Raw genomic sequence first — 10649 nt, forward strand, 5'->3', positions numbered from 1 at the left:
AATAATACACTTATTCTAAAGAAGACAAGTTTCTTTTGAAACAAGAGGGTAGGTGAATGTAAAGAGAACCAAAGTAGTTCCTAGACTTCTTTACAGTTTCTCTTGCATGTGGTCTATTTGGTGCAAATCCCCTTAAAGTGAGGTGGATTTTGTGATTTGGTATAAATCTCTTCTTATGATTATAATTTCTGTGAAGATACGGAATAGAAGGACTACCTATACTGGCAGAGCTATTTTTGCAGATCCAACAGCATTTGGGATGGGAGATATAGCGGCGATATTTTATTTGTGGAATCCATTCACAATAGTAAGCTCTGTTGGTGGATGTACTTCATCAATTGAGAACGCTATAGTTACTTTAGCGCTTTATGGAGCTGCATCAGGTGAGACAAATCACTATGGAGTGACGTATCATTGTGGCAAGACCTCTCTGATTTTGGTCTTGGCAGATAACTCTTTGCATTTCCTGGCTCATGATTGATGTTTGTTTTACAGGACATGTTCCCCTTGCAGCTTTTGGATGGGCTTTGGCAACACATTTGTCTCTCTATCCTGCAATTCTGTTCATTCCTGTAAATTTTATTTCTCTTTTCCTCAGTATTTACAAGTAGGAGATTTTATCATTTTTTCTGATAGTCAGTGTTCTAGAATTTGAATCATTCACGTGTTTCATCTTCTTACTATACTTGGTTTGTGTACTGGTTACAGATAGCTCTTAACTTGTCTTTTGGCATAGACCATCCTCCTAAGAAGTTGTTCAAACAGATCCCCTTGAAGGAATCTTTTGGGACTGAATCTGGGACAGCTAATTCATTGGAAATTGATAGACAGCAAGAAATCGCAGTATCTCAAGCAGCTGTATCTGAAGTTTATCCATACAATTTTAAAACCAAACCCTTCAGGGACTTGATCATATGGTCTCTTGTCTGGTGGGCTTACATCTTAGTCTTGTGCAAAAGCTATGTGGGAAAAGCTGGAGGGCTTAAAGAAATGTTTTCAGAGTATGTATGCTTTGCATTTAATGCAGGTCCAATGGTTATCCATTTACTGTAGATTTAAGTTTCTTTGCGTGTCCCTCTGCAGATTATTTTTTATCTATCTTGTTCTCCTACTGTTAGTACAAGAGTATAATAATAAATCTTTAGAAAGATATGAACTTTGAAAATTTGCAATTTTCTTGTTCTTAGATGCTGTACCTTCTCTGTGAATTTGGCAGGACTTACGGTTTTATTCTGAGCGTAGAGGATCTTTCACCAAATCTTGGAGTTTTTTGGTAAATTCTTTTATCAATTGCTTGATTAGGTCGCGTTGACTAATTGCGCTTGCATTTGGAGCAAGCAATCAGTGCATGTATTTTTCCATTGTTTCTTGATAATCCAGTCATTTAGAGTATCCAGTTGTCATATAGAAGTTAGGACTTTAGAACAACAAAAATCTGAATTTGTACGATTTGATATATTCTAGTCTTACAAAGGTATATGTCATATACATCAAATTTATATCTGTTGCATGTTAACAAGGTGGCTCCTTGTTAAAGGATAATGCCATTTCATAAGCCGACTATGTTTTTTCCTTGCAGGTATTTCTTCACAGAAGTTTTTGACTTCTTTAGACCTTTTTTCCTCCTGGTCTTTCACGCAAACATGTTATTCATGATATTACCTCTCACCATCCGACTGCATCACAGACCTGTCTTTCTGGCCTTTGTTTTTTTGGCCATCTCTGCAATGCTTAAGTCTTATCCGTCAGTAAGTGTCTAGCTCAGCACAAGCTTGTTGCACATCTCATATGTTCAGGAGGTACTCAGTTATAAATTCTGAGGATTAGAGGATAAACTATTAAATCTTCGAGTGACGTGGTACAGATTGGGGATGCAGCTTTTGTATTTAGCCCTGATGTGGGTTCATGTATTGTGGTACAGGTTGGTGATGCAGCTTTGTATTTGGGCCTGATGCCTCTTTTTATAAATGAGCTTTCTGGTATGCTAGAGCTGAACTACCCCAGCTCCTCTGATGATAAAAGCCATGCTGAATGTTTCATTCTTCATGTCACTTTGTCTTTTAAGACTCTTTTCTTTAGAGCCAATAAACTTAAAATTTTGGTTGACAGCTTATGATTTCTTTATATATATGGCTTTGCAGGAATGCGTTTCGCGTTCTTCTTGTTGAATGGCTACATTGGGGTTGCCCTTTTAAGTCCTGTTATGTACAATCTATGGATTTGGAGGGTAAATTTTACTTCATTGACATTTACTGTTTCTTATCTTGTCTAATTACCTCCATATGTTCCTTTTGTTTTAGGTTTACTTTTTGGATTTCTTTGTATAATCTATTGTAATGTTGTTCCGATTGATTTCTATCTTATTGGATAGCAAAGGAAAGCACTTGGGATAGACGTACCAAGGGGTATGCCTCATTTGCAAGACAATAGAAACACTTTCAAGATTGAGAGCTGATTTTTAAAGTTTGCGGCTATGTATGGGTCTATTTTCTAGGCATAGACCTCAAAGGGCAAGATAGAGTGACTGACAATTATGATGCTGTACTTCTATGGGCATAGTTTGAACGCTCTCCTTCTTTCCCTTTGCATCGGGGTAGAACCCCCCTTTTCTATAGCAATGAATCTAGAGCTAGTTGGGCAAACCCCTCTTCTAGAGAACCAAGGTTGCAAGTCATGATATGGATACCGTCATACATCGTGTCAAGGAGAAGGTAAAAGAATGTCAATGCGATGCCACCCTTGAGGTGTTAAACATCATAACCTTGGTCTTCCCAAGGTTGACCGTTAGATCTCTCTTCGTGCAAAATACCTCAGGGCCTCTAAGTGTCTGTGTAAGCTTGCTTCCGCTTGTGAAGTAGGTGGCTCTCAGAGTGCATCGATGCGTGATCAAACTGTATCTAGACATGGGTCATGGCAGGGGTATCAAAGCCTGTGTTAGGTGTGGTGGCCAAGATGGCTAGGATGGATGTGCATGGAACACCCCCCTCTTTGCAAGTCGTTATATTCCCATTGGGATTCTACCTTGTATAGTGAGGGTTTGAACCAAGGAGCGTGCATTGGTGCAGCAATTACATTGCTCCTCCTACATGTGGACGATCTCATCCTTGTGTCCCACTCACTAGAAGATGCCTAACAATTAATGATGGTGCTTGAACATATTGGTGGAGCAAGGAAAATCGTGGAGCTCTATTGAAATGAAGTTGCAAGAACAAGAGTACAAGGGACTGGCAACATAATGAAACCCTAAAGCCCTAGGTTAACCCACATTAGGTTACAATTTACACAAAATAAATTTAACGACTAACCATGGTTAGGGGGGAAACCTTAGAAGGAAAAAGTGCCCCTAACACTCCTTATGGCACATTCTGTTGTACTTGTGAAGGCTGCCCTGTACTCAGCTTTACAAGTTGATGTTGCCACAATGGATTGTTTCTTGCTCAACCAATAAATGCATGAACTGCCAATAAAGAAACAATTTCCACTAGTGGAATGCCTAGTATCATAATCGCCAACCCAATCTGAATCACTGAAAGCACAAGTCGCCCTCCTAGCATAGAACAAACCCAGAGAAATATCCTGCAAATATCTGAAAACACCCTTTGCAGCACACCAATGGTGTGTCTTTGGGCTGTGCATGATCTGCTGAATTGGGATTCAATGAACTCAATATTTGGATGGGTATTGCAGAGAAAAATGAGGCATCGAGCAGCTTGACTGTACATAAACGGACAGCAAATTAAAGCCAAGAGAGAACGAACAATACCCTGGAAGAGTGCATCCCTCCTTTGCCGTTGGGGACAATGTCGAGACTGCCTTCACCACGTACTTCGATGACGTAATTGTTGCCGATACACACATACCCCCCGAAATCACAAAATCCTTGAGTCCCAGCTTGAGAGGGGCACATGTTACGGGGCGCCCCACGGTCGACGATCAAGGTCTTGGAATCTTTGGCTTGAAGAGCCACCACCCCCTCCCCAAGAGAGGAAGTGAGAGAATCGATAATTTCTATGTCAACAACGGCAAGAGTATGACAGCAGAGGAGGAACCGGTACCCTTATTGGTAGTCCATAGAGGGCACTTCCTCCAGTAATGGCCTTTCTGGCCCATGAGCGCTCTGCCTTGAGTGATTCTTTCTCTGCTTCTGTCCTTGTATCAGGGGTCTGATGACCTTGATTCTTTCCCTGCTGCGGAGCTGCCAAAGCATCGGGGCCACCTCCATGGGAGGAACTCTGAAACCTCTCCTCCTGATCTAGCACTATCGGTACCATTTCTTCCCAAGTCAGAGTGTTCATTTTGCCGGTGAGAGAGTAGGGTAATGGCCATATCCTCGTTGGAAATCTTCTTCCTTGCTTGAAGAATCTCCTATTGAAGTTCGTGAAGCTTATTGATATGCTCCCGGATCGATGAAGACTTGGCAGGATCCAACAATCGAATCTGAGTTTCGAGAGAAACCCTCTCCATGGGGAAAGTCCTGCTATATAAGGATGCCAGGTGGTCCCAAATACTTTTGGCTACCTTCATATGCTTCACATGATTTAGAATCTGAGGAGTACACTTCAAAAAAATGAAAGAACGTACCCTTGCGTTGACTGTGTTCGAGAGCTCGGCCAAATTCTAGGCCTCCTTCTGATCTAGGATCCCTAAAGCTTTTCAATGCTCCGAAAACGGCGGGTACCTTCTGAATCTCCTCTTCGAACAGCTCCAAAGGAGTGTCGTAGCCCAAGTCCTCTCCACAGCCCAGGTCTTTCTTAGCCAACCTTTGGCTCTGATACCATGTGAGAAGTGCACGGAACTGAACACTGAAGGAAGGAGAGAGAGAGAGAGAGAGAGAGAGAGGGAGCAAACTACTCACACAACTGCAGGAAAACTGAGGGAACGAGAGAGAGAGAGAGAGAGAGAGACTTGCACAAGGATCTCAGGAGAGAACCGCTCTACTGCTGGGGCAAAACCTCAACTCCAAGTGGACTGCTGGCTGTGTGCACTGAGATGGAGAGAATGGGGGACAGGGCCTTTATATATAGGGTCCCCCCCTGTGCCCTAGGTAACCGACTAGAGGAGTAGGGGGTGGCCGACTGGTCAGCCGACCCAGGGAGGGCCAGCTGACTGGCTGGTCGGTGAGCATGCAGGGGTCTAGAGGCATAAAAGGCCCCCAAACCAAGGTGCCTAGTAGGCGCCATAAGAGCAGACTAATGGCAGCACTAGGTAGGCCCCAAAGGAGGGCAAACCAGCCCTGAATCTGCTCCGTACACCCTTCTCACAGTCGGGGACCGTGCAGCATCCATTGCTTTCTCCCTCTGTCTCTCCTGGGCAGGTAAACCCACAAACAAGGCCCTCACTCTATCTCACATGGGCGGGCAGACCCACAACCAAGGCCCTCACTCAGTGATGCAGGAGATGTCACCTCTAACAGATATGCCCGTGTATTGTTTCATCTGGGAGGAGCTGATGCATTGAGGCTTGCCAGTTTATGCATTTATCAAACTGCTGCTTTTTTGGATTCATATCCTGCATTCCATCTTTTTTTGATAAAGAACTTCTGGAAGGGAGTGCCACATTGTCAAGCGAGGAGCAACCTCCCTCCTTGTGTACAAAATAATTGTTTGTGTTCAGGATAAGGATCCCCAGGATGCTGGCCACTGGGTTTTAAAAATGACACAGTGGCTTCTGTCATGTATGAATGCTGACAATATTATGCATATTTTCTGAGCATAGAAAAGTTATCTTGCAGGGAACAGGTAATGCAAACTTTTATTTTGCTACAGCCTTGGCATATGCATGCATTCAGGTTTATTTCTACTCTTCATAAGTCAAATTACTTTCCAAGTTCATATGTAACTTTTCTTCCTTTGATGTCTTGCAAATGAAAATGCTTATGAAATCACACTGAGGATGATGATAAGTTCTCCCCAATCAAATGTCTTAATATCACCACAGGCCATTTACACTGGCATTGAACTCTTTCTTAATGATCTCACAGTTGATTCTCATTGTGGAGAGTGTGAGTACAGTCTTACTGTTTGATAGAAACTTACGAAAACGAAAAGCCATTGATCCAAAATGCAATCCAGTAAAAGATTAAGGTAATTTTCTTGTGTGTACTTGTAAATGGTCTTTTCTCTTTTGAAATCATTGAAAATTTGTGTGGAGATTGAAGTGGGAGCAGGGGGACTTGCTTACCGGTGTACGAATGGAATACTATAAGCTGGAGTGAATAGACTTATAATAGCTCAACTATATGATTGATATTTACGGAAGATATGTTCTAGCTGTTCTAACGTAATATTTTTTTGAATGGATGTGCAGCAAGGAGTCATACCTGTTGCTATTAAGAAGGAAATTCATGCTTGGAAATTCTGGGCTTCAGAGCTTTTGAAGGTGGGTACAGAAATGTTTTTACGAGTGAATATGAATCATGAGTGGCTTTGTTCTCCTAAAGCCTTTGGTTTATGCTTTTTAATGTAGAGTTTAGCTTTGGCCTTTTTGCTGGAGTCCCGCACTGATTAAGGTACAATTTACTAGTGAATAATTCCTAGTTCACACAGAGCCATATCGGTTGGGAAATTGTTATTTTAATGTGAAATAGATTGCTCAAATTCAGAAAGCGACCCATTTGACTTGTTTGACTTCAGGATTTTCTATCACACAGAAGTATGTCAAGCTCTGAAGTCTTCCCATAGTCTTAGATGGAGGAGGGAAGACAGAGAACACTTTTGGCAAAGGGAATTGATTTGTGCCAATGGCATTCTGTTGAAGCTTTTGGATTTATTACACATAAGCAAAAAGTGAGATCCACTCTCTTATACTTTCATAGGTTTTCTGTATATATACGCATCACAAACACGAGGGTGCCAAGGGACTGGACAAAATAAATGTCAGGAGGTAACGATTTGCTCCAAGCATTTCATATCCTCATGAAAGATCCATTCCATTTTTTATTATCTGAGATCCGCCTTTGTGGTGAGGCTTGTCATTTTATTCATCTGTGCGGCTGATTACAGACTCCAAAGGTATCTTTTTGTAACATTCATTGTAGTTCAGACATTTTTGGCTGAGTTAAAGTGCACATTCGTATCATTGTTTGGACTATTGGTAATCATGTTTTCACCTTTTCCCTTTTATAAATTTAGTTAAGTAAATTGTTGAATAGATTTAACATTTTTATAATAACCTTTCACCAACCAATATGTTTAAACGGAAATTCACCACAAAGCTTACACATTCAGACTTTAAGATATAGGAGTCCACATTGTAAGTCATAAGTTATCGAATTATGATCATCCAATCCCATAACAGTAAGGTTAAGAAACTTGGCATGCACGACACTGCATAGAGAAGCCAAGATGGAGGAACCTCCCTGCACCCCCTCCTTGCCATTTTGGTTACCTTTATTTCATAAAGACATACAAAAACCTTTTGGCTATGGATAGACTGCTCATAAGCTTGATCAAATCTAACTTTACTGGATATAAAACATATTCTTGATTGTGGAGTCTTCTGTTTCATGATGCGCTCATCGAAGGTGTTTTCCTTCAATAATCTTTCATAATTCTTGGAGCTGGGGCTCAGATTGTTTCAAAGATTATTGTCATCTAAAACTTAACATATCTCAATAAACATTTGTGCTACATTAAAAGAATAAAACTCTTTTGACATTTGGGTTTATCAACATGGCTTAAAGCCCTTTATCTACCATTTCCATTAAAGAAAATTTTAGACAGCTTGTCATTAACTTTCACATGCTTCTAACTTTTGCACCATACTAACTCAGAGGGTTGTCAAAATATACTTGCTCTCCCAAGTGCTTATAAAATTATATCACAAATGAGGATGTTTCAAAAAATTCTCTAGTTGTTTTTATTCGTGAAAGTAGAGAATAGCATGCAATATTCTTCTAGAATCTTGTAAATTATGGTCTTGTCTTCAAAATTCAATAGCTCACATACGGTAAAATATGGGCGTAGAGCTTAAATAGCAAGCAAAAAGACACTTGATATGATCATAGTCTTGGATAGATAGCAAGTATTTCTCAACTAGTGTAGAGGCATAAGCAAGGTTATTGATTGTTGAAGAGATGGTGAGGTATTATAGGAACTTTAATGAATCTAAATAAACATGAAGATGAGAGATGACCAAACAAGAACGACATATAGACCTCATCAATGCAATGCTTGTCATTATGAGTCAGGATGGGTTGTGGTGGCGTCTTTGGTTGTGGGAGGGCCAACCCCTTCGAGAGGTGTAGTGGGACCTGAGAGGCTTTCAAAAGTATGGTACTCGGAAAGGTGTGTTGAGGTGCCCTTTTCATATCTGGCATGCATAGGTGGTTGGCTCCAGTTGGAGGTGTTGCCTACACTCCTTTGAGAGGGCGGCACTGGATCAAGCAGTAGGTGTGCCAAAGCAGATTTTGGCCACACTTGTGGACAAGTCGTTGGTCACATAAGATTACATATTTCTTTTGGATGGTTGCCAATGGAGGATTGCCCATTGGCCCTTGGTTGGAGTAGATACATGTGGATGGGAGGTGCCACTGGTGTGTGGATGGAGATCTTCTGGCAATTTTGCATTATCCTCAAAGCTGTCCCGTAGCACAGAGGATATGGCAAGGAGCCCTTTGGATTGTAGCCAGGATGTAGAGGGACTTTAGCTAGGGGTGGCAACGTGGTTGACAGAGGGGGCTCATGCCTTCTCCATTGACCATATCACACTAGCTTACACAATCCAGGGGCAAAGGGTCTTTCAATTTGAGGTACAAGATGCGGCTCCTCTCAACACGTCCTATTTCTTCACCAAGGACAATATATGGGAGACGAAATCTAGCATCACTGCTTGGAAATTTTGGGTCACCTGTGAAACGTGGTAATTGGAGGCCACCAAATCCCCCCACAAACCACCGTCGTCGCCTACACCTTGCACACTACATGGGACGTGGGATATCAAGTTCTTGGCCGAATGCTGAGAGGCAATGCAAGGCTTGGCTTGCAAGTGTCTTCTATGTATTAATTGAGCACCATGAGGGAGCACGGGATGTCAAGTTCTCATACGATTGCTAAGAGCTGGTGCACGGCTTGGCATGCGAGTGTCTTTTATGTATTCACTGAGCGAGGCATTCGCTAGAGTATAGTCCTCCACCCTAGTTGTTAGCCCCTATATCAGAGATTCCTTGGTGAACAGCCAATTTTTCTCTCTTCCACAAACAGCACCATTTGTATGATTGATGTGTATGGTTGGTTTTTCAAGCATTAATAGAAAGTTCTTTTCTCTGGGAAAAAACAAGGACATATAGACCACGGTATGACTTTTTCTCAAGTTTTGTTGTTATATGAGAAAGAAAGCTTCAAGGTTCAAGGTACATGTTTCTAGCATTGACCCCAAGTACAAAGCAATAGAATCTATGGGCTCGAGAATTGTTAGCTTTGAAAGGGGTTATCCTCTCAACATGATGAAGTGGGAAAAGCATATGTATTTGCATGGTTCCACTTTGGGGCTCGTTGCGCTCTCTACTAATTCGTAAGTCATTGTGGTAAAATGATAAATCAGTGAAGGTATCAAATGATTCCATTCTATTATACATACAAATTGTAGTGGACAATGGCCCAAAGTTGGTATGATTTCAACTCTATGGATCCATGCCACTGTGTTGAGTGGGGGAGAGAGAGAGAGAGAGAGAGAGAGAGAGAGATTTTAATAAGCTTAAGGCCACCTACTAACTCTTGGAATTGACCTCGAACCTAATCAGTGAGGCTTGAGCCTCAAGCCTCCATCAATCTATGTCTCTAGCCTCTCATAGCCTCCAATAGCCATGCCTCTTCAAGCTCCTGCAACAATGGTAACGCTGTAACTAGTGATTGTCACATTTCAACCAATCCAATGTCTGGAATCCATTAGCAACAACGTGCCCTCCCGATGATACATTATGTATCCACATGAGTTACCCATCATTCTTTGCGACATATCCAAGTCCACAACCCATCCATTAACTAAACTTGAGCTAAATTGACACTACTAACCATAGGCATCTCATGACATATCATGAATTGAAAAAGCTCTATCGATCTATTGTTACATCAGTAAGAAATAGTAAAGTTGACCCTATTAACCATAGGCATCTCATAACATATCATGAATTGGAAAGAGCTTCTTCGATCTATTGTTACATCAGCAAGCAATAGTAAAAAGTAAAAGTTCTCCTTTGAATGAGATCTAGAACTCTGGCATGCCCATCATGAATAAAGATCTTGCAGTCTGCTATAAAAAAACTAGTTACTCCCTGAGAAGCACACATATCTCCTGAGAAAAAATATGGCATGCCCATCATCAATAAAGATCCTGCATTTTGCTCTGAAAAACTAGTGACTCCCTGAGAAGGACGCATATCTAGTAATTCCCCAAGATGAACATATAATAAAAAAGACATGTCTCCTATCTGCCCCCAAAAAAAAGAGACATATCTTCTCACTGCCAACGTGGTTTAAGGTAATTGGTAACCAAAGCTTCTCAACACATCATCCTATACAACCCTGTAGTATCTAATCCACCAATCGACAACTAGAACTCCAAATAACCATGAAGCCCATGATCATAAATATCAGAACAATCCAGCGAACCAATAATCATGCTCTACTTGTCATAATAACTTGCTCCTTCAG

At 41.3% G+C, this 10649-nt stretch overlaps 1 protein-coding gene across 4 annotated transcripts in view; it reads left to right on the forward strand.

Annotated features, from left to right (window-relative positions):
* Nucleotides 1-7037, forward strand: part of LOC147887885 (uncharacterized) — a 35083-nt gene extending 28046 nt beyond the window's left edge. The window contains exons 6-17 of one of the 4 annotated variants that reach the window (XM_087393394.1): nucleotides 243-383; nucleotides 496-572; nucleotides 709-1001; nucleotides 1217-1273; nucleotides 1580-1748; nucleotides 1922-1979; nucleotides 2142-2227; nucleotides 5721-5788; nucleotides 5981-6083; nucleotides 6307-6378; nucleotides 6466-6508; nucleotides 6633-7037. In XM_087393394.1, coding sequence (XP_087249520.1) covers nucleotides 243-383; nucleotides 496-572; nucleotides 709-1001; nucleotides 1217-1273; nucleotides 1580-1748; nucleotides 1922-1979; nucleotides 2142-2227; nucleotides 5721-5788; nucleotides 5981-5984 — 953 coding nt within the window. In that variant the 3' untranslated portion in view covers nucleotides 5985-6083; nucleotides 6307-6378; nucleotides 6466-6508; nucleotides 6633-7037. The remainder of the gene's footprint in view (nucleotides 1-242; nucleotides 384-495; nucleotides 573-708; nucleotides 1002-1216; nucleotides 1274-1579; nucleotides 1749-1921; nucleotides 1980-2141; nucleotides 2228-5720; nucleotides 5789-5980; nucleotides 6084-6306; nucleotides 6379-6465; nucleotides 6509-6632) is intronic. The other 3 variants (XM_087393390.1, XM_087393392.1, XM_087393393.1) reach the window with 3 other exon arrangements.
* The last annotated feature ends 3612 nt before the right edge of the window (nucleotides 7038-10649 follow it).

Source organism: Dipteris shenzhenensis, chromosome 22 (assembly GCF_047967505.1).
Source record: "Dipteris shenzhenensis isolate YYH24624 ecotype China chromosome 22, Dip_SZ_1.0, whole genome shotgun sequence".
NCBI classification, from domain to species: domain Eukaryota; kingdom Viridiplantae; phylum Streptophyta; class Polypodiopsida; order Gleicheniales; family Dipteridaceae; genus Dipteris; species Dipteris shenzhenensis.